At 39.1% G+C, this 22491-nt stretch overlaps 1 protein-coding gene across 1 annotated transcript in view; it reads right to left on the bottom strand.

Moving 5' to 3' along the window:
• Window positions 1–22491, bottom strand: part of LOC139700944 (leucine-rich repeat-containing protein 15-like) — a 35782-nt gene that overhangs the window by 8022 nt on the left and 5269 nt on the right. Inside the window, exons 2-8 of the mRNA XM_071599445.1 lie at window positions 21297–21486; window positions 20378–20449; window positions 20031–20102; window positions 19872–19943; window positions 11554–11938; window positions 2895–3163; window positions 403–528 (exon numbers count right to left, since the gene is read on the bottom strand). Coding sequence (XP_071455546.1) covers window positions 403–528; window positions 2895–3163; window positions 11554–11938; window positions 19872–19943; window positions 20031–20102; window positions 20378–20449; window positions 21297–21486 — 1186 coding nt within the window. The remainder of the gene's footprint in view (window positions 1–402; window positions 529–2894; window positions 3164–11553; window positions 11939–19871; window positions 19944–20030; window positions 20103–20377; window positions 20450–21296; window positions 21487–22491) is intronic.

Raw genomic sequence — 22491 nt, 5'->3', positions numbered from 1 at the left:
AGCATGCACAGAGATGAGAAGGCAGAACTAGATGGAAATATAGTTGATTGCGCAAGAATAAGAGGTAGGATTGTTGAGAAACAGTTTTAAGGAAATATAACACTTTTTAAATCCTTATTAATTGTTCTGGTCACGTGTAAGTTGGGCGTAGCAAGCTGTTCACAAAGTTACGTAAATATTGTGAGAAAGAGGATATATTTGAAGTACATATTCATGAATTAATCTCAATATTGATCTTTTATGATGAATATCAATTGAATATTTACACTTTGAATCATTTTTTACCTCTTTGATCCATATTCAGAGATAAAACTGCAGTTGTAAATATTAATTTCTAAATTTAAATCCTCTACGTGATTCAAACGATTTATAAGTGCCCTTAATCCAAAAGAACGGTCTCACGTTGCCAGGTATAGGATGCTGCAGTCACAGTGCCAAGGGTTCTTCGCCAGCTTCACAGACACGAGCTTCGTGAGTGGATCCAGGAGTCGTGTCGGTAGGAAGTGAAACTTGTTGCTGTCCAACTGCCTGAAACAGACACAGGAGTTAGACATTCGTCACATTTGAAGCAGTGAGTGCTGTGTTCTGTGAAACTTTTTTTATAATTTCGGACTTTGATACAGTTTCATAATATTATTGCTCATTTAACATATATACTCTACGCAAAATTGGAACCCATCACTCAAGAGTTCATTAGAGATTACACTACCGGACGGCATGACATGGGAAAATATTCTCACAATTACCAAAAGTAACTACTTTTTCAAAAAAGGTAATTAAACCGAAAGTTGTTTAATTAGGTGGGGGTAAACCTTATGTCGTAGCTCGTGTACCCTTCGTACAATGTGTTTTTTTCACAATATTTTCTTACAGTATACGACCGGTTTTGACGAATATCGCTGGTATATTTCGGAAAGAATGTCGGAAGGACAAGCATTTATAACTCTTGGGTTGCTAAGGGAAGAAGAGGTGAGGAGAGAAAGGTTTTGGGGGAAGTCGTTAAGAGTGTGACAAAGGGTGTGTGTGTGTTCTTCCACTTTTCCACTTCCACATCTATTTTGAGATTGAAGTTTGAAAACGCATGATTCCTACTTTTCCTATCGCTATCGTATTTCCACCTTTGACATTGCATGGCACGGTTTGAAGATTCAAATACTCTTATGAGTTGATTTTTTATTATGTTATTAGTTATCTTTTGGTATCGTAACCAGTGTAAATTAAAGTAGAAATTAAGAATTTAACGGTGTAAAAATCATTTGCCTTGGCCGGTATCAATGCGAATGATTTTTACACTGAAATTCCTATATTTCAATGAACATTAACCGGACTTCTCCGTTAAAGTAACTGTCGCGTCCATGTCCCTCAGTTGAAATTTGTTCTTCAGGTTCACTTCAGTTCTACGATACGATACTCCTAATGCCATATTTGTTGAAAAAGTAATTTTTCTTAACCACCAAGTGAGTTTTAATTGAATTTAGAATACTGTAATTTGAATAGCTTTGGAACCTTGATTATTTTATATTAACATATTATTATAGCTAATTCAAATATTTCGCTGCAAAAAATAGTTGCATTGCCTTTTTCAACCTTCTTTAAACTATTTAAATTGTTGGCCATATCCTCACCTCTGTAGGTTTGGTAGCATTAGTTTTCAACCACAAGTATCCAGCTCGTGTTGATCGGGATTTAATGGACCTGGGATCCTGATGTATGAAAACATTTTACTGAGCTAATAAAATAATCCGGTTTTACTAAGCATATTATTGGTTGATGTGTTATTAAAATTATTGAATATTGCTTTTTTTCTCTTGTCCGACACCATTTAGATAAGAGTCCATTTTGCGGCATCCCTCCGAGATAAGTTACAGTCGTGAAATTGACATATATTATGAAGGGTTGCCATATTTCTCAAAAGTTATACTATGAAATGAAAAAATTGCAGATATGGGTGTGGAATCATTTAAGTGGAGAAGTTTCAACGCTAGATCGGAATAATCGAACATATTTGAATTGAGAATGGAGAGATTACATATAAAATCTATCGTAGTCAGAATATGAAATTAGATATACAAGTGGTATGTAGTATTTCTTTAAGTTCCTTCTTTTTTGTATGTAATAACTTAAAAAGTCCCCCGAGCTATTTTGAAAAATTCCCCTTCAATCCGTTTTCATAACTGTCGGTTCCCACTCCCTCCGTAGCCGTACAACTTCAGGTATCTTGAAGGGCAGAGAGCAGACAATTCAGCAGGAAATTTGAAACATGGGGGGGGGGGGGTTCGGCACAACCCTGATAAGTATCCAGGATTATCTTCTTTACTCCAAGCGATTTGGCTATGCCCATGCCACTAACTTGTCTCAGTCATACTAAGGTCAGTTATTCAGGAATTAAATTATTGGAATATTAGCATTTTTTGCGATTTTCCAATAAAAATACGGCAATTAAAATTGGCATGGGAATTCATCCGCGCGCACGGCTAAAGGATTCAATTAATAGATGCAAAATGCACAAAAAATACACTTTGAAAGATTACTTAAAAATATACTTTCTTAAAGTGTTATTAAAAAAGTATTATAGTTGTAGCACCGGGATGTACTTAAAAAAACTATTTCCGCCCTGAGATCGCTCATTGAGTTCTTTCATTTAGGTATCTTGAACTATTTACAATGTGCGATAGTAAATAGGGTCGAATATTTAGCCACGGGTGTCTTATAGTCATTTTTACGACGTTAAAAATTGTTTTAGAAATTTATTTGCCGCTAAGGTTCTTTGGGTTTCCTGCAGGAAACCATCCACAATATTTCAGACGCATTTAATGGCCCAATTGGAAGAAAGTTATTTCGCCGATCCCATCCAGGAAATGCCAAAAAAGATCGCGGCCCCGCGGGGTGCTCACAGTTTCCTGAGGTTGGGCGTGTTCTCGAACGCCTCGTCGCCGATTTTCCTCAGGAGGTTGTTGTTCAGCATCAGCGTGGAGAGGTTGTGCAGGCCAGCCAGGGACGAAGACTCGAGCACTTCCAGGTTGTTGGAGAAGAGGAAAAGTCGCTCCATCGACGAATAAGAGCTAGGACGGCTGAAGGCGCCCCCCGGTAAGGACTCGAGGAAGTTCTGGCTGAGGTGGAGCTCCTTCAAGGACACGAGGTCGGAGAAGTCGGAAGCGTCTATCTGAAGGAGAAAAGGAAATCATTTTGAAGGACTTGAAAATATCTTCACCTCTCCCTTTCATTATTTTTCAATAAGCTGACCACATAAAAATGTTGTGAATTACTCAAAAAAATTACAACCGGATCGGATAACGGCCTAAGTTAACGCCAAAACGAAAGATCATTTCAGTAAGAAAACGTTTTGATGCAGCTCTGACGTACTCACGCGCACTTTTCTTTTAAAGCAAAAATTCCTTATTTTTGTCCAATAGTTTCACGATTAGTTGAAATTTCGAACGGAACAATGCGGCCGTGGACATTTTATATCCCTGCTGGGAAAGCGGAGTAGAGGGAGGATAAGATTGAGCATTTTGTATGTAATTAAGGAAGATAGGTAGTATGCAAAGTTACTGGTGCATGCATAACGAGTTATTTTTTTCCTGGAAATCTACCGGTTGAGTTAGGTTTTAGATGGGCACAAGATACCAAGCGCTACAGCGACAATTTCCTTATCTCTCTTAACAAAAGGCAATCCGAAATCGGTCACTAGGGTAAGTCCCTCTTAAATTCCGAATCCTTTTTTCCTGCCCTCATTCCGTCCAACATGCCTATCCAATTCCTCCCCCTTCCTGGTACGCGTAACATTCTCCCCTCTGTCACAGTCTTCAACATCCCATCGTCAATCAATATGCTCTACGTCCATCTTTCCTGCTTCTTTCACCCAACAGACCTCTCTCTTACCCCACTGTGCCTAGCACTAACGAGTTATTGTAACATGTAAAATGTAGTTCAAGATATTTTTGTGCCATGTAAGTTAGGGCTTAAGGGTCAGCAGTGCTTAGAGTCAAGGCCCATCAAAAACCTACCATAATCTTGTAGACAACTACAAATTACGTACGTCACATCAGATAAATACTACGCTAACTGATCCAACGCATTACTATAATTTGAGAAACATGAACGAAGAGATGAAAATAAATGTGTATAAAATGAATGTCTGCCAAATAACAGAAACTATTTTTATTATTTTTATGTGGGATACTTCTTAAGAAAACAACGCAGAAAATATAAGTTCCTCGAGAATTGGAAGAAAAAACCGTCAAATAATGATGATAGCACCATCCATGAAGATCGCCGGCGGTGTATGTGTACGTGACCGTATGGAAACTTTTTCAGTTGCCAAGGTTAAACCGCGTCCTTGGACGTTCTTTTATATGAAAATAAATTTTTAGAAATTAATTACTGTGTTGCAAAACCACACGCAATATGGAGCTTGGGAAATGAGAAAGTTGGAGTAAGAACGATTATGGTACAGTATGCGGGCCAAACGCAATCTCTTCGGTCTCTCCACTTCTGGACCCCACGAGGACATCGCCGACGTTAGCACAGGCCGCTCACCTAATGGAACTCGTAAAGAGTGAGGCTTTAAGATGTAATTCCGATTGTATTCAATGCTCCGGAGATGGGAAAACCCTCCCGCCACTCCAGTGGAAAGGAAAAGAGCGTTCCGAGCTCATCGGGGGATCCTGGAAATAGTGCGGGGATCCCTCAATAACTTGGGCGCGGAGGTATCGGTTTCCAGCGGGCACGCCCTGACTTGGCCCCTAAATAAGGATCCTGGCGGCCGACGAAGGATGGGATTCGGGGAGGGCGGTCGGCCCACGCCCTCTCACCCAGCGAGGGGCATCACTTATGCGACGTGCCCGTCTGGAATATTTCAGAGACGGCGAGGGGAAAAAGGTGTCTTCTCGAAGAGCACAAATTGATATTTTACGCCAAAGAAAATTTCAGCCGTGCTAAATCAGTCGAGATTCAAGAAGCGTGGTGAGCATTTTTAGCGTCGAGAAACACGGTGAAAGTAAAACGACGTATACGCACTGCAGTCGACAGGGTTGATATGTGGTGAAATGAGAGTGTAATAGCTCTGAGGGGTGAGTGAAATACAGATTATGGATCCCCTTCTATTTTTTTCCTGAGCCATGCAAAATGAGGCACTGTGTACTGTTGGGAAAATATAGTTTTACAGCCCATTTTCTTAAGTTGCGAGAAAAAAATGTGTCGAGAAATTGAGTAATTTCAGGTGTGTATGTATTTCTGAGTATATATATATATATATATATATATATATATATATATACTCAGAAATGTTTTGTAAATACAATAATAAGTGGAAATTCGTCAAAGTATTGGTATTTAGTTTCATCGATCAAGAAAAAGGATTAAATAATTTTGTCTAGCATAATGTCAGTAATAAGAAGACCATTTCGTGACTATGCTAACCCTGTATTACACGACCTTGCTTACCAATCTTATAATTCAAAAAGCCTTGGACATGACCAAAGATCTCACTGTGTGTCTCATGCTGGGGATAATCACCAACGATTCTTGGAAAATACTATTCCCCCCAAATCCGTCTGTCTTCCTACCTCCCAACACTCCCGCGTTTTTTATTATGACGATCTACTTTAGAGAAAAAAATGTATGTCAGCGGCTTTGCTGAAAATGAAATTTGTATGTTGAATTCAAGGTTGTGAGATTAAAACAATTTAGAGGAAATGAATTACACGAAGTTAATTTTAGCAAAGATTGTTCCAATTTCCTAGACTGATACGTAAAATAACGCGTGTCATCTTATATTATTTATTAATTTCAAAATTTCAGCATCAAATGGGATGGTAGTTTTAAGCATGTCTATTTACCTCATTTATTCGATTGTTTTTAGATTCATATGGTTTGATTGACAGAACTAATTGCTCGTTGAAAGAAGCAATGAGAGGATGAATACACGGACAACTTTAAGTTAACAGATATCTATATTCTATTGTTTTATCATATTTTTGTCGTGCAGTCTTATTTTTTAATTGTTAATTAAATGGTGTTTATCCTACTTCATCATTTCCTTGGTGTAGTACGATTATATTTGCGAATTTCTATCTCGTAGGCGCCCTGCTAGCAGATTCTTGAGCGTGTCATGTCATCCTATGGCAACGTTATGTGTCCTGAAAATAAATAAATTCAAACCGGCCTAAAATGACGGGCGTTCCACCAGATGTTTGTTTTACAATTTGTATTTTTCATCACATGACTAACCTCTTCTTAGGTGACCAAGAACGCCCTTCGTAATGTGACACGTGGTACATCTGCATAAGAAATATCGTTTGCGTAGTATTGTGTGAACTACGTCATTAAATATCAGAGTTTTCAACGCATCGTCCCAGCAGTGGATAAGAAAATCGGCGGTGTATATCAATGGACGGAAGGCGGGGTTATAAATTGTTCCGTACAAGGTTTGAAACGATATTGTAACTATGGTCAAAATAGTTTTCCAATTAACTTGATCGGCTTCGGATAGAATAAAGTAGTACCTCTCTTCAGTGTACATTACTTTTTGTCCCGAAATGGGACATCGATGGAGTCACAAATTTGGTCTTCGTGAATAAATAACCACCAATAAGTGTGAAGAGAAAAATTACTCGAGTCATTTGGGAGAGAGTACTACGAAGAGAATGAGAGGTTCGCGGCTCCAGAGAGGAAAGAGCACAATTGCTTTCAATTTTAGTTTTTCTTTTATCTGATATATATTGCCTCTCAAAAAGAAATTGCCCTATTGGGTCAAATGCAGCCATTGCAGGCTATTTTCATGGCGAATCCTTGTATTTTCTGATTAAAAAATGAGTTAATATATGGCGAAATCAGCCTCCACATCATATATTTGTGTTTTATGTCTATTTGTCAAAAAGAAGAAAAAACGTTACGGGGGACCTTCGGGGCAATTACTTGACCATCCGAGTTAGTCAGTTGGGTCACGCGCTGGCCGACTAAACCAAAGATTGCGGTTTTGAGTTTCACCTTGGGCATGGGTATCATTTGTCCCTTGTGGACGAGCTAGAAGAGGCCTACTATGATCCCAGGTGCAAAAAGAATCACCAGAAACGCCCGCAAAAAAAGTCTGCCAGCCGACAATCTTTCAGTAGTAGTTGTTGTCTTATATTAGTTGGGCTGAGGTGATTAATCAAGCAAGGAATATCCGCATGTGTTGAAACGCCTTGCTTCCCCAAAACGAAATTCAACCCAACGATATTCGAATTAGAGAGCGTTCGCGTTACTCAACCAATCAAACTAGATCTTCAAGGGCCCCTCAGTGAATGAGGTAAAACTTGATGGGCCACTATCAAGACCCCAATTTAAAAAGACTCCAATTCGTGAGAAACTCTGGAACGTTTCATTTTCGTATCAAAAGGAATTTTTTTTCTCTCGCGAGCTCATCAACAATTCAAATGCATTTCGACAGAAGAGAACTATTCATGCATTGCTTAAATGTGCCAAAACAGCTGGTATGATAAATAATTCACCTATCGATTGAAGTGTTGGAGGTGAAGTCTTCAGATTTCAAGTAGATCCTGTCATCGAAACTTCAGTGGTTTAACACCAGCACTACCCTTATTTTTGTAAAGGAATATCCATGAAAAATTAACTTAATTCATTCATCGGAAAGAAACAAATATATCTTAATTCAATCAATCCAACCCCTAATTCTCATTATTTTTTAAACCACAAGGGTAATAAACTTAACTCTTTCCTATTTTGGTGAGAAACCATTATCCGCCACCAGTTCTATCCACGGACTTATTCACAGAATGATAAGGATAATGACAGCTTTCAGTGCATGAATCTTGTATGATTGGAACAGAAATTGATACTGGGCTCATATTCAAGTACCATTTCCATCCGGACCTGAATATCACCCGGGGGTAGGTGTTGTTCGGATGCCGTTCGGGAGGAAAACTGCATTTTAGCGCAATAAAAATCTGGCGTACGTACAATGGTTTCCCTAACTTTCTCCCCTTGTAAAACACTATTCATTCACAATACGATAGAACACATGTGTGCCCGAAGTAATGTATATAATATAAATAGATCCTCGCATTCTTCAATCCGGCATGTGAGACCACCAATTTTTTCCATTCACCATGCTTAGAGGTTAAACACTTTTCCTCTGCTGCCTGTAACACCGGGGAAAATATGGTTGGCAACCCTTCTGACTGTCGTTCCTTCCAACCGTAAATTTCTTACGTTATTAATAGGCCTTCGCCAGCCTTCTTAATCATTTTATTTGAGGCTAGGTGTACCTACCGAATTCGGTCGATGACCCTTTGAACATAGCGAGAGAACGGCATCTGAATGTTTTTGAAAATTGCGTTCCATGGGGGTCCAGTCTTCGAAAAAAAATAATAAAAATAGTACGCTATCAATAAAATTACGTTAAAATAATCTATTGGGCTGGATACAAATAAAATTCGTGATTGCATCGTAATATATTTAAGTCTAACACGGCTGTACCCATTTTAGCAAGTAACCCCGGGGTCAATTTGAGAGTTTATAACTACCCTAAGCAGGTTCAAACCGGTTACTTAACTTTCAAATGTAGAACTTCCTCCGTGGCAGCCCATTGGATTTGACGTACCACGAAAACCCCATTTTATCACGAAAAATTGGATATGGCTAAATTTATGGCCTCAGTCGCCGCGTAGATTAAATGATTCCGCAAAGAAAATTGAGTTAACAGCCAAAATATTATCTGTCGGGGCCCTTCCAAAGCTGAAAGCTCGAAGAAACTATTTACCTAGGTTATAAGAAAGATACTGACAGCCTTGAATTGAGTAATAAATTAGCATATAAAACAATTGGATGACGGAACTGGCTATGGAAGAGAAAGAAAAATGCATATATTTTTCATTCCCCGATAAAAAATGAAAAGCTTCCATCCTTAAATTTCTTTATTTTAATTTAATGATTATTCAATTTTTTGTGTTTATTCCACTGGGGTAATTTATATTCTGCTATTTTATTTAGCACCATTCAACTTTGCATTGCATTATTATGTAGTAGCTCATAGTGGAAGAGAAAAACGATTTTACTATTATATTCACCATGTACGAGTAGATTCGGTAGCTAATTTCCAATATTTTTTCGCGGTCTTAAATGCTTTTACTGTCGTTGATTCTCGAGGTAGAGAATTTTAGGCTGATTTTACTTTATTTGCACATTGCGAGCCAAACAGTATCAATTGCTAAATATCGGCCCAGCAAGTCGAAAGATCCGTGGTTCAAGTATTTTTGCACGTATGATTTGCTCGATTCCAACTTCCCCACCTCTCCTGTGTACGTCCTTTATGTGTTCCTATACAACTCATGCGATAGTCTCACGGATGTGAATAATAATGTACCAGTTAGCACTAGTGAACAAAAACGAAAACACAGAAACACGCAATAAAGAGAAGAAACTCACAAGTTAACGAATTTTCGGTGGTAAAGCCATCTTTCTCAAGGAAGAGAAGGAAGGAACCTTGAATTCCTTCCTTCTCTTCTGTGTTTTTGTATTTGTTCGCTATTGCTAACTTGATATTTTTTCGGGTACCAGATCTTCCAGGGAAATCATAACCGGCACAGGGAAAGGCACTGGCCCCCCTACCCTGGTGTGTGAATTTCACTAGCGGTCGGGCTTAGTACTGGGTGATCTCTATCATCACCTACCAAACCGACCTTCGGGTTGATTACCGTGTTTATGGTTTATGTATATATAATATATACAGGTACATGTATATCATTTGAAGGTGCTGGGTATGGTAGTTGAGGAGAGGAGATTGCTGGACAAAATCATAAAATTCCCAGGTGACAACAAATGGATGAAAGGTACATTGATTATTAATGGGATGTTGAAAACTGTGAAAGAGGGAAAAATGTTAGGAAAATGAGGAAGGGGTTGAAATAGGATGGGGATGTTGGACAGTATAACGGGATAGATAGATAGTTAGTCATCCTTATTTTGGGGCATGATTGAGACTATAGAGTCTCTTCTCAAAGGGAGGAAGGACGTATTCAGAGATGAAGAGGGGTTTATTGTTTAGTAGGATGTCGGGTTGTGTTTTGTTGGGAGAAAAGAAATTTATTTGGTAGTTGTGTCCATCCAAAACCTTGGCAACACGGGACAGCGATTAATCTACTTGCTCCTCCTAACAAAAAAACAACCTGCCAATGGACACTACAGTTAATCTCTTTTCAACTCCCCCCTCCACTACCGTCTTCGTTATCAATTCCATCTCCATCCCATTACCAATTAATTATTGTCCCATCGCCTACCCTTGACTTTGTACAACCTTGACGCAGTGAAAGGACCTGTGCGTTCTGATGTCCCCTAGAGCTGTCCTGGCGGGAGAAATGATATTTGCTACTGGTAGGGTAACCCATGTCAGATAGGTCGAAGGGAGCCAAAGGTAAAGTAGTCCGCAGAATCTGTTCCTCAATGAGGCGTGTGCAAAAGCGGCTGACCCCAGTGGGGTGGCCATTTGAGTGCTGGTGTCACATTAAAAACACTATTGAGGAGGGCAACGGGGAACCACCTCAAATACCTATATTATTCCAAGACTTTGAAGATACTTTCCTTGATGGTCTGAGGAAATATAATTTTTCATGAGCCAAACCGATAATTCATCTAGTGTAATTTTGTGATCATCGCCTCATTTCGCGTATTTTACAATGGCTGAAAATCTAATGTGTTTGTTTTCTAGTGCCCTTTGGTGTTCTTCCGTTCCTCATTTCCTTGACCAACTAGATTGTTCTACATAGTATTTGCCGCAACTGAAAGACCTGTAGTACCTCCCATGAAATATATCGGACGGGAATCATGTACTTTCGAAAGGAGATGTTTAATCTTTCGAATTTTAGCTTGAATATTGTTAGTTTTTAAGATTATCGCCATTGGATGCTAACATTTTCTTCTTCAGACCGGGAAATGTGTTTATTAGGTTTAACATCTCATTTTTTTCAAGGGTCTATAAAACCTGATAAGGCTAGAGTAAATGAAAATGTAAAAATATCCTCACAGTTTAATGAATTTCTCAATTTTTAAAAATTATTAAGGACGGGTTAATTTAGAATTGAATTTGCGCTTGTAAGTTATTGCAAATTAGTGACCACAAAGTCTCTAATTATCCCGATTCTTTTATGGTAACTTCGGGATTTGCGAAATATTGAGGTCATATTTAAGGTTCAATAATCTAAGCAATCCTGAATAAACCTCTATCCAATACTAACCTTTCTAGTTTTTGGTTGTTGGTTTATAGAAAGTTATCTTTAAATAGATCCTATTCTTGAGTGTCTTCATACTACTAGGCCTCGCCGAAGAATCATTTTGCTTCGCCATGAGAGTCACCGAGAATTTACGCTCACCATAAGTCACTTGTTCATCTTACATCGAAACACCCAGCTAACTGGTCATCGTAGTCTTCTGCTTCCTCCTGTCGATTACGCAGTCATAAATACATTGGAAATCGGTAATATTACGGTGATTCTGTAGCGCAATACAAAATTGGATGCATGACAGCGGCTATATATATCTTAAGACGTGACTCACGGACGTTATCCAGTTGGAGGCGAGCTCGAGGTGTCGTAGTTTGGTCAGTCCCGTAAAAATCCCCTTCGGAAGTTCCGTCAACCTGTTCCCCCTTAACGTCAGCAACTCCAGGTTGGGCACGTCCCGGAAGACGTCCGCGGGCAGTTCCCGGAGCTTGTTCCGGTGAATCCGGAGTCGCCGGAGTGAGGGGAGCCTGCGTAGGGGCGGCAGGGAGGAGAGGGAGTTTCCTGACAGATCCAGTTCCTCCAGTTTCTCGAACCCGGATATGGCGCCGTCCGGGATTTCTGAGATCCGGTTGTGGGAGAGGGAGAGGAAGACGAGCTCTCTCCTCAGGGGATGGAAGAGTTCTGGAGCCAGGCGGAGGAGAGCGTTGGACGAGATGTCCCTGAAAGAAGTGGTCGATTAGAGAATGGACACTTCTCTTCTGAAGTAGATATATCTGCGTCTTGAAAACTGTCGCAGAAATCTATCAACGAGGGGGACAAGCCAGTGGCACATTCCCTTGTGGAAAGAAGTAAAATTTTCCATTCCACGGAATTTCCGGTAATTGCGAGTGGTTTAAGTACCGACCATTATCATCTGATGTCTGCTGAAAGCAAATTAAGTGTATCCAGTGGAACTGAAATTTTACTATTTTTTCACCCTGTGAAAAGTTCCTTCAAAATGGAAACATATAACTTGGTGAATATTCACTTACTTTTGGTGTTATTCCCACCAGTTTTTGGCGATACCTATGCTCTTGTTGATAGCCGTATAGGACCCCGAGCAAAGCAATGCCCTGGGGGGTACAAACAACCCCTCGCCTTGATAAAAATATAGAGGCTAATACCAATGTTCACTTGTTACACAACAGTTAATGAGCAAAGTTTAGCATAATATAGTATTTATTTGTTGGCAGTAAATCACAATATATATACTCATTTATACAGAAACAGATACAAGGAAAAGGGATAGGAGCACACACAAAGGACAAACACAGGAGAGGTGGGGAAGGCGGAATCAAGCAGATCACGGATATTTCCTAGACCGGGATATATATATATATAATATATATATATATATATATATATATATATATATATATATATATATATATATATATATACATGTGTGTGTGTGTAGATTAGCACGGAACCCCTATGGGGCCCGCAGGTCACTACTTAGCATACCAATGCATTTAAACGACTATGACCTATTTGATTTATGCGATATCACTTGCGTCATAAGAATACTAATACCCTGAACGCATAAAGTTGTACCTTAGCGCTTAGTAAGTCGTGAGCTCATCAATCGACCCTTTAAATTAATGATTAGCGATCTATTCCTGATACATCCATCCGAATTTTTTTCTGGCTGAACAACAGGATTTTAGTTAAAGCTGAGAAAAAAAATCCCTATAATAGTTTATTACTCCCTTAAGCCAGATTTTAACCGATAGATCCATGCCCCAGTACTGGACCTACTCTGGCTAGCTATGCCACTTACTGATTACAAAAGGATTCGAATATTATATAGAAACAAAATTCTATTTGCAATCGGAAGATGAATGTCCAAGGCTTCCTACGAGTACCTTTGTAACATAAGGCACAGTTGCAATATATAGGTTTAACGCTCCAGAAGTATGGGATAAGCACTTTTCCGTAATTTACGCAGTACCACCAATCTGTCGTTAAGTCGTTTTCATACTTTGGTTCTCATTCCAAATGTGCCGCCATACATGAGTCTATCAAACCATTTATGATTGATTTTCCGCTCAAAATACTAAAAACTCACGTGATTTGAATCATTTTCCTAATTTTGTGATATGATCTTCCTTTTTCTGGCTCTGCTCGAGAAAAAAGAAGGATTATTTTGCGTAGACTCAAACAAATTCTTTCAGCTTCCTCAGCAATTGAAGGCTTTTATGCATGTTGATATAGTCTTCAGCTAATAGCACAAAAACGTTTTCGTTCATCCTCGTCCAACTTTTGACAAATTCAATTTATTTATTCGTGAAGTGGTCCTAGAGAATATGCATGCCTTGCTGAAGAAACGACAGCATTCACTAAGATCTAAACCATTTTGAATTGGCATTAGGTTTTCGATTTTATATTAACTGGAGAATTGACAACCTCCTCTGCAAGTCCTCGAAAAGGTCATCCAACCATTCATCTACATCTACATAATACCCCGCAAGCCGCCGCAAGGGCGTGTGGCGGGGGGTGTTAGGTCACCAACCGTAAAAAGGAAAAATACCACATGCAAAAAAACAACACGGAAAATTACACCCACAGCAGCGCACACACTCATGCAAAAATCCCTTCATCCAATACTCATGCAAACACATATACCGCAAAACAACTAAAAAACTGCACCCCATGATGCAGCACGAAAGCCATCCTACAACACGGAAGCCAGGACACAACAAGCAAGAAATTGAAACACCACATGAAAATGCACCACGAAACACTCTATTCCCAATGAGTCTCTAAAAGGCAGGGAATGCGACCCAACGTTGCTGGTAGCAGGAATTTGCCCCCGCGGAGAGGGACGAGGGATTGAAAGGGAAACTTAAAAACAGATGAACAGAACACGAATGAGGTCATTCGGAAAGAATGGGTTATTATAGCAAAACACATAAGGTTAGTGGAAGAGCATGCATTTAAATACAGCTAATTATTTTTTAGACGCTGAGGGTGGCAAGTGGAATTTTTGCTATCTATAACCCTGCAGTTGCTATCCCGTATTGTCCGTGGGAAGAAGGAGTCCTTGAGTCGGCTAGTTCTGGCATCTATTTCCCGAATTTTATATGCATGATCCAAGCGACTAATGTATGTAGGAGTACGAATAATTTGCGAGACCTCGGTGCTGAAACATGCGGATCTAAATTTATTTAATAATTTCAATCTTGCATTGAATCGTCTCTCAGCCAATGATTCCCACCCCAAATCCATGAGCATTTCGGTGACGTGACCATTCATGTAAATTACGAGAGTACTCTATCTGTATCTTTGAGTTCTCATAGTGCGATCGTTCCATAAGTTTCAAAGCCATTAATGCCAAAGTAATCCCAGAATATAGTATTCATCTTTTGAGCTCAAAATGATTTTTTGAATGCAAAACAAGTTTTGTCTGATTTTTATGATAAATAACGTCCAGTCGCATAGCGTGGCGACCGTGTCGTGATGTTAAAATTCAACGGAAGGCACTGGATGCGACTCTGCTCTAACAAGGCTGTTCTCCCATGTCAATCTCCATTTCCTAATTTCAGCCCGTTAAAAAAAGCAAACGAGAAGAGCATTGGTATGATTTGCGCGAGTTTCCATTTTCGGAAAAATTATTTAATAGTGAAAAAGCGATGTACTATATTACTCATAGAACTGAAGGGAGTTGGAATTCAAAATTATCTGCGAGTCCTGTTAACTGATGAAAAAAGGAGGCACTCGCTGAAATTTGATGGAAATTTTTAACTTTAAACGAATGATTTTTAGAGTACGAATCTAGAAATTCCTTCCAAAAATATTGCTCACTCTCAAAGAAATAATATGTATTCTCCTCTGGTTTTACATTTTTATGTAAATAATTTTCCGGCTGTCTAGCGAGGTGGACAAGGAAGCAAAAAGACCAACTTATCTCGTTTTATTTCGTCCATTTTATTTCATGTTTAACGACCTTAAATTGGGGAAAAATTTACATCTAAAATCCATTTTGTGGGTAATTTGTCTTCCCCTCATGGCCTTGGTCTTTGCGGATATCTTCTGCTGGCTAATTTTCATTAACATATTTCTCGTCGATTGCAGGTTACAGCCAATCATCTCCTCGTGTTGAATGCATAAAATGATTGCATTTTTCTTCGATTGAATGGAGGAGAACATGTTAAAATTAAAACAAGGAAAGAAAGAGCAAGGGAGAAATAAAGTACTTTTTCACTTAGTAAACAGGATTCACCTGGGATGAAAAAAGCGTGGGATTGGCAATAGATGTAATGATTCTAATTGAGATAACTCTTCAGCAAAGTAAATAAATGCTTAGCAACAGGAGTGAACAACAAAAACATTGCGGAAGATGTGTATAAAAATTCATAGCTTTTACGTGGAAATCTATACTTATACGTTTGTGAAACATTTACGCTGGCTAAATACGGTTCTCCACCAGAAGAATTAGTTACGTTATACTAAAATCGTAGATAACAGGAAATATATGAAAACTTATAGCTCGCTGCATATAAACCACTTGGGATATCAAAAGGTAGAAGAAACTACTGGGGAAAACATTGCAAGTGAATAAAATGCGCTGCTATAGGAGAGTTATGAATTTCAAGTAAAGAGATTAAAGAGTCAATGAAGGAAAGTTGGAGTAGATGGTTTAGAAAGATTTTCTTGGGAGGAACAAAGATATAATTCTGACATTCTGGTGAAAAATAATCAGAAATTTTTGAAGTAAATTTGACTAAAACATTAAAGAAAGTGAATTTTTTATTGATCTTGGGTCAAATGGGTTTTGGCACGTTAGTTGAAGTCATTTTTTAATCTTAACTGACCCTTAAAAAAAGTTTCAACTTAACGTTCACCTTGGAGGCTGTATTCGGACCCAATATTTAATGACCCAATTATTTGGTCTAAGTAAAAAAACGCATCAATCCCATGCATACCCGAAATTTTAGCTCGAGGTGAGAGAAGTGTGAATATAAACGAATACATGGGATTTTATCAACCCATTGGAAATAATTCAGTGCTTTTTGTAGTCCCAGGAATGGAGAGTTTAACCTCGGAATCAATACAATCTACCGTTGAATAATATCAACGAATTAGGCATTCATCATGTGGTATTTACTCAATATATGGGAGGGGGCAATCTATATACATAAAATATACCCAATGAGAGAGGGGTAGTAGTTTTGAGGGGAGGCGACCGACAGCTAAGGTCATTTGCGCCATAGGGGATGGACAGGAAAGGATGAAGGGTAGAGAGAAACCCGGCGTCGGCATTAGCCTACTCTTTACGAAAGGCGCCAAGGGGTCCGCAGTTTAACGTCCCATCCGACGGACGGCGTACTCCCTCAAAGTGCCCTCCACAAAGCACCTCAAGTAGGGATCGAGATACCTCTGAAAAATATTCAACACCGCCGGGATTTGAACCCGCGCCCTCAGGGTGGGAAGCCAGTACGTTAGCCCCTGCACCATCTCGATCCCCATGAGAGAGGGATACAATAAAAATTACACTTGAGATGCCCATCCTATTCTCTCTTCCTCTTAGCGATAACGGAGGAATCATTTTTCTGGATAGATTGATCCAGTTTTGGATACTCCTACCCACACACACACGTGCACAAAACACAATACAAAGCCTTCTACGCATTCAAGAGATTCTGCTGTGAGGAAAGAGGTTGAAAGTGTAAGCGGGGACTCATTGCATCGAAGTCGTGTATATAAAAAACTATGATAAGATATCAGCATATAATACGTACATACATTTCCTGTTTGATTACATGATAGAATTTTCGTTTACTACGAAATAAATGGTATGAGAAATAGAGGCTCTTTTAGGCTTACAGAGGCTATTTTTTTATATTATACATGTGCGGCTATTTTATGTCTTTCGAATCAGGACAAGGAGAACGAAAGCATGAAAAACCTTTGGTGAAATATATCAATTTACAGGAATGTTCCGATGAAATTTTATTATGTATCCCTGATAAGATAGGAAACCTGATATTTTTAACTTAGTAACTTGCTTGATGAAGGCGGTTAAAAAGTTGTGGCCCTTCAATTCAACAAGAGGATAGTTAACAAAAAATGTGTCGAAAAGTCTACGGATCATTTTACCCAAATTCTTCGATAATATTTCAATCCATTCCTCTAAGAGAATTGGCGACTCGCTATACCAAGTGTGCCGACAAGTGAATGGAAGGGGATCAATACTTGGTGACCTCCAAATTGGAACTGTATAAAAACGGAAAACGAAGCCTCTGTGCCACATATTTGACCGTGTTGTACAGGGCTGTCAAAACTTTCGCTCTCTTGGAGTTTGGTCTCCAGCTGAGCACATGACTAAAGAATGATGACCAAGTATCTCAATCTTAATTTTCTAAAAAATAAATATTGGTAGAGGAGAGGAATGCAAGGAGTCGGCTCTATCATTTGCAAACTCAAACTTGTTTATATTTTTTTGGGATATAACTTCGTATGTCAAGCTAAAGCCTAAAGGCATTGTTATCAAGTAAAAGCCGTGGCATATTGCTGCAATTTCTTATTGTGGGTACAAGATGCAGTAACTTTTCTCATCATCGATCCGAAGGAGCTGTGCCCTTAACTTTTCTTCGTGTCTTGGGGAACCCAAAGCTCTCCCTCATTTTTGCTCGGCCAACAAAATTGGGAGACGTGGTTGGTCCAAACAAACACCGCTTGAACCGCTTTTGCCTTACCCTAAAGCAACCCGCAAAGGAGGAATCCGATAAGTGCTTCGAATGGCAGGAAACTCTAACGCTAAAGGAAATATTTCAATGCACACCTATGCCAAATAGCATGGGCAAATATGCACTCGAATCCGACGTGCTATTCTACCTAATAGTTAGTCAGTGCAAATTTTTTAAAAATGACAACAATACGGATATGCTTAGAGGGAGAAAATACCAATTTCAGGCGTTACCGCAAAAATACATGCACTATACCTGATGATGAATAAATGTTATAGCGTAAGGAGAAAAGTTCATTGGAAATTTATTTTCTAAAATTTCAAACAGTAGAGAAAAAACTACCAAGACGATGGACTTGGAAAAAAAATTTAAAAGTATTGATAATAAGTATATCTTCAGTAGTAAAAATAATGGATTGCTGCTTAGAACATTCCCTTTCGAGCGGTTTTTACATAATTAAGAGGTATCCTAGTTGGTATTCCCCCAAAATACATGTATTATCTCGACATTTTGCTGCTTTTGGAAATTTTAATATAAATTAAATTCTATATCTGTTAACTGTTTATGCGAGGGTGGTACTATAAGTACCCGGCCTGACCAAGAGATGGCGGTAGTTGTTTAAAAAATATCAATGCATTAGAAAGTATGGTATCTATAAAGCATATGTTTCAAGTTTGAAAACGCTATGTTGTTTAGTATTTTATGGCAGCCATCAGTAGTGAACGATTTCAGTGAATTTGTGAAAAAGGAGAAAATTGGTCTTCGTTATGTGATAATATACTTTTATTTGAAAGGCCTCAGCCCAACCAATGTAAAAGCTGAACTGGATTCTACTCTGGGTGAGTCTGCTCCTTCGTTTACAACAGTAAAATATTGGGTGGCAAAGTTAAAACGAGGCCGTACGAGCTGTCAAGACGAGCATCGCATTGGTCGACTAAATGAGGTGATGACTACAGAAACGGCGAAGACAATCCACAAAGTGATACTAGGCGAATGAAAGTGCGCGAGCTACAGACTTAGTAGGCATTTTAAGAAGTGCGATACATTGCATATTAACTGTACATTTGGACATGAAAAGTCTGTGTGCAAGATGGGTGCCGCGTTTGCTCACACTCGAGCAAAACCAGTGTGGTGAAGATGCTTCAATTTAGTGTTTAGCAAAGTTTCACAGCAACAAAGCAGAATTTCCGCTCCGTTTCATAACCATGGATGAAACATGCGGGAAAAATGAACAATCAAGATAATGGATTCAAAAGGGAGAACAGCCTCCAAAGAAGGCGTAGACCGTTTCATCTGCAGGCAAGGTCATGGCGTCGGTTTTTGGGATGTGCGTGGGATAATTTTCAATGACTATCTTGAAAAAGGAAAAGCTATCAACGGCGAGTATTATGCGAATTAATTGCAACGTCTGAGCGATGAAATCAAGCAATAGCGGTCGCATTTGGCTAAGAAGAAAGTGTTGTTTCATCAAGACAATGCATCAGCTCACAAATCCGTTATTGCAATTGCCAAAATTCATCAATTAAAGTTTCAATGTCTACCTCATGCACCATATTCGCCAGATTTAGCTCCCTCGGACTATTTTCTGTTCACAAACTTGAAAATATGGCTCGGCGGTCAAAGATTTTCCATCGGCAAAGAAGTGATGTCGGCAGTTAATGGCTATTTTGCGGAGCAAGACAGTTATTATTATAAAAAAGGGTATCGAACTTGTTGAACTGGGAAAAAGTTTATAGAGCTGAAAGGAGATTTTGTTGAAAAATGGATACTTATTTTCCAAAATTTTTGGGTTTTCTTTTTTTTTGGGTCGGGTACTTCTGGGACCACCCTCGTAAGCTATCATTATAAAGACCTCAATAGATAATATTTTTAAATACCGAATCTTAGATTAATTTTTAAGTCATTTTACTCTTCAGGTACTTACAGAGTGGCTAAGTTGAGCTGATGACGGAAGATTTTCGCTGGCAGTTCCTCGAGATTATTCCGATGCAGTCGGCTGAAATCGTTGACACAAAGGAAAGAGAGAAATGAGGAAATGTCTCCCTTGATGCTTCTGACTGAAAATAAAAGACGGAATACTCACGCATGAACTAAACTTTCTAAGCTGTCAAATATCGACGAAGGTAAGAAGTCAATCCTGTTGTCAAATAAATCTCTGAAATGGGAAAGAACAGACTTGGCTTGCTAACGATCGCCCATTCTAACAATTAGCTCAAAGAAATATTTAAAACATAAAACTTTGTCTTTTTTTTTAAATAAAAATTTGAAATAATTCTTTGATTGATGAAAATAAATATAATGCTTCAACTTAAAAAAAATCCTTTAATATTTCCACATCCCACATCAAAGCCAAACATTTTTGCAGCGATCGGAATGCCCCATTACTATAAAAAAATCCTGAATAGGTAATCATTTAAATTTTTTACTCACAGCTCCATTAAATGAACGAGCCCCTTAAAAGAATCACGGTGCAGCGCAGTCAAATGATTGACCCCAAGATCTCTGAAAAACAAGAATTGTCAATTAAATCAAGCCGATCAGAATTTCTAAATCTTTATTTACAACTTCAAAGTCCCTTTACCAATAAATCACATCCATCTACCAATGCTGTGCATTCACGACAAAAATGAGTGTGGTCTTCTTGTGTCTTTCTTTTCTTCTCTGCCAAGTGTTTGAAAACTGTTTCGTTTCTTTTTTAACCACACAGAACGTGTGAAATCACACGGTGTTTTTATTTTAGGTTTTTAGATCTAAAATTAGGTGAGGAGTAGTTGTTTCCATCGCTTGAGGGACATAGCTTCTCAGTCTGTCCCTGACCGTTCTGTAGTGTAGTATTGGTGGTGTACCCGCTGGTTATATTCAGGAGATCTCCCGATTAAGAATTGACGTTTAATCATCTGTTAAATGCGACCAAACAAGTCCAATTAGAACTCATCGACAAGCAGTCGACCGTCATTTTAACCCTTCGCGGTTAGAAAGTCATTTTTTATGGTTTCTCTGTTGATGAGGATAATGAAATTTTGTGTGATGTCAATAAAATAAATAATAAAATATCGGTAGAGGCAAACTATACGTACAATAACATGTTGTTATCTGATATCACCCTTAAGGTCAAGAGTAATAAACTAAGTAATGGATAGTAGGTTCCCTTTGACGAATCCAAACTTTTTTTTTCGTGGAATGTGTATTCTTAAAAGCTATCAATCAAACCATTGCGTTCCCGATTAGTAATCATTTTGTACCGATAATCAATAAATACGTATTTCTTTCTGAACGTGGTGGTTACTGTCCCACACAACTATCCACTCTAGGAACCGCGTAAATGTGAGATGTATCATGCCCCACTCACATGGTTTTGGTATCCTCCGGTATAAACTGGGTGGCCGGGAGCTCCCCGAGACCCTGCCTCCAGCAGCTCAGCGTCCTCGTCTCCGGTCTGCACCGGCACGGTCCCTCCGTGCACCGGGTCCACTCGTCCACGGGCCCCTCGTAGCGGCGAGTCCGCACCTCGAGGACCTTTCTGCTGCTTAGCGCCCACACTGCGCCCGTGTCAAAAGAAAAAGAGGATAACAAAGACCACGTGAGATTGTGGAAGGAGAAATGTGGTGGAGAGAAAAAGATGACGTATCAGTGCTGAACTTTTTGTAAATTCCTCGTGGTATCGAAAAGATTCAGCAGCGATCATCCCCATTCGTTAATAATTGTTGCTACACGAAAGCAAATATCACTTGGATACTTGTTTCAAATGGTTTGGGGAAGAATTCAACATTGGCGATTTAAATGCGGTTATAAACCAAATGTGTTATAATACAACAATTTCAGGGTGTAAAAATCATTTGCCTTGACCGGAATTCGAAAACGAATCCTTAATTATCCGGTCGAGTGCTTTAGCCAGCTAACCTACCGAGGCGTCCTCTTACACTTCGAAATTTTGGGGGCGTTAAAGGAACAAGTTTGTGACAAAATACCGTACACATAATTTCATAGGTAATCATATTCGTGCGCATTGCGCCATGGTCCACGAGGTTAAAGCCAAACTTCAAACTCTAGAGCAGGGATGGGGAACCTTTTGGTGATTGAGTGCCAACGTTTATGTACGCAATAAGAGTATACTCTTGACTCGCCCGTCAATCCATCGAGTGTCACCGTGGAATTGCCCGTCGCACCCTCCCAGCTCTGCCTACCACAGTAACTGCTCTGCGTGCCACATTGGGTGTGCCACACGTGCCATAGGTTTGCCTTCCCCGCACTTACCTTGGAAAATTTCAAATAAACAGTAGGAGATACCGTGACCGTAAATTTTAACCGAGTCATACGCTAATTCGCATTACAATGCAACAATTTCAAAGTGTAAAAATCATTTGCCTTGATTTTTACCCTTTCAAATTGTTGCATTGTAATGCGCGTTGGCGGAAGACACGGTTAAAAGTTACAGTCACGGCATCGCCCACAGTTTAATTTTAACAGATGTGTTTTATTCAAGGTCACTCTGTTCCCACAAACAGTTCATCGTAGCAAAAGTTCAAAAGGTTGCCACCTTTATC

This window comes from Hetaerina americana, unplaced genomic scaffold (genome assembly GCF_022747635.1).
Source record: "Hetaerina americana unplaced genomic scaffold, ioHetAmer1.1.p SCAF_11, whole genome shotgun sequence".
In the NCBI taxonomy this organism is placed as follows: Eukaryota; Metazoa; Arthropoda; class Insecta; order Odonata; family Calopterygidae; genus Hetaerina; species Hetaerina americana.
The sequence above is the reverse complement of the archived record's forward strand: the minus strand, read 5'-3'. Positions and strand labels throughout refer to the sequence as shown.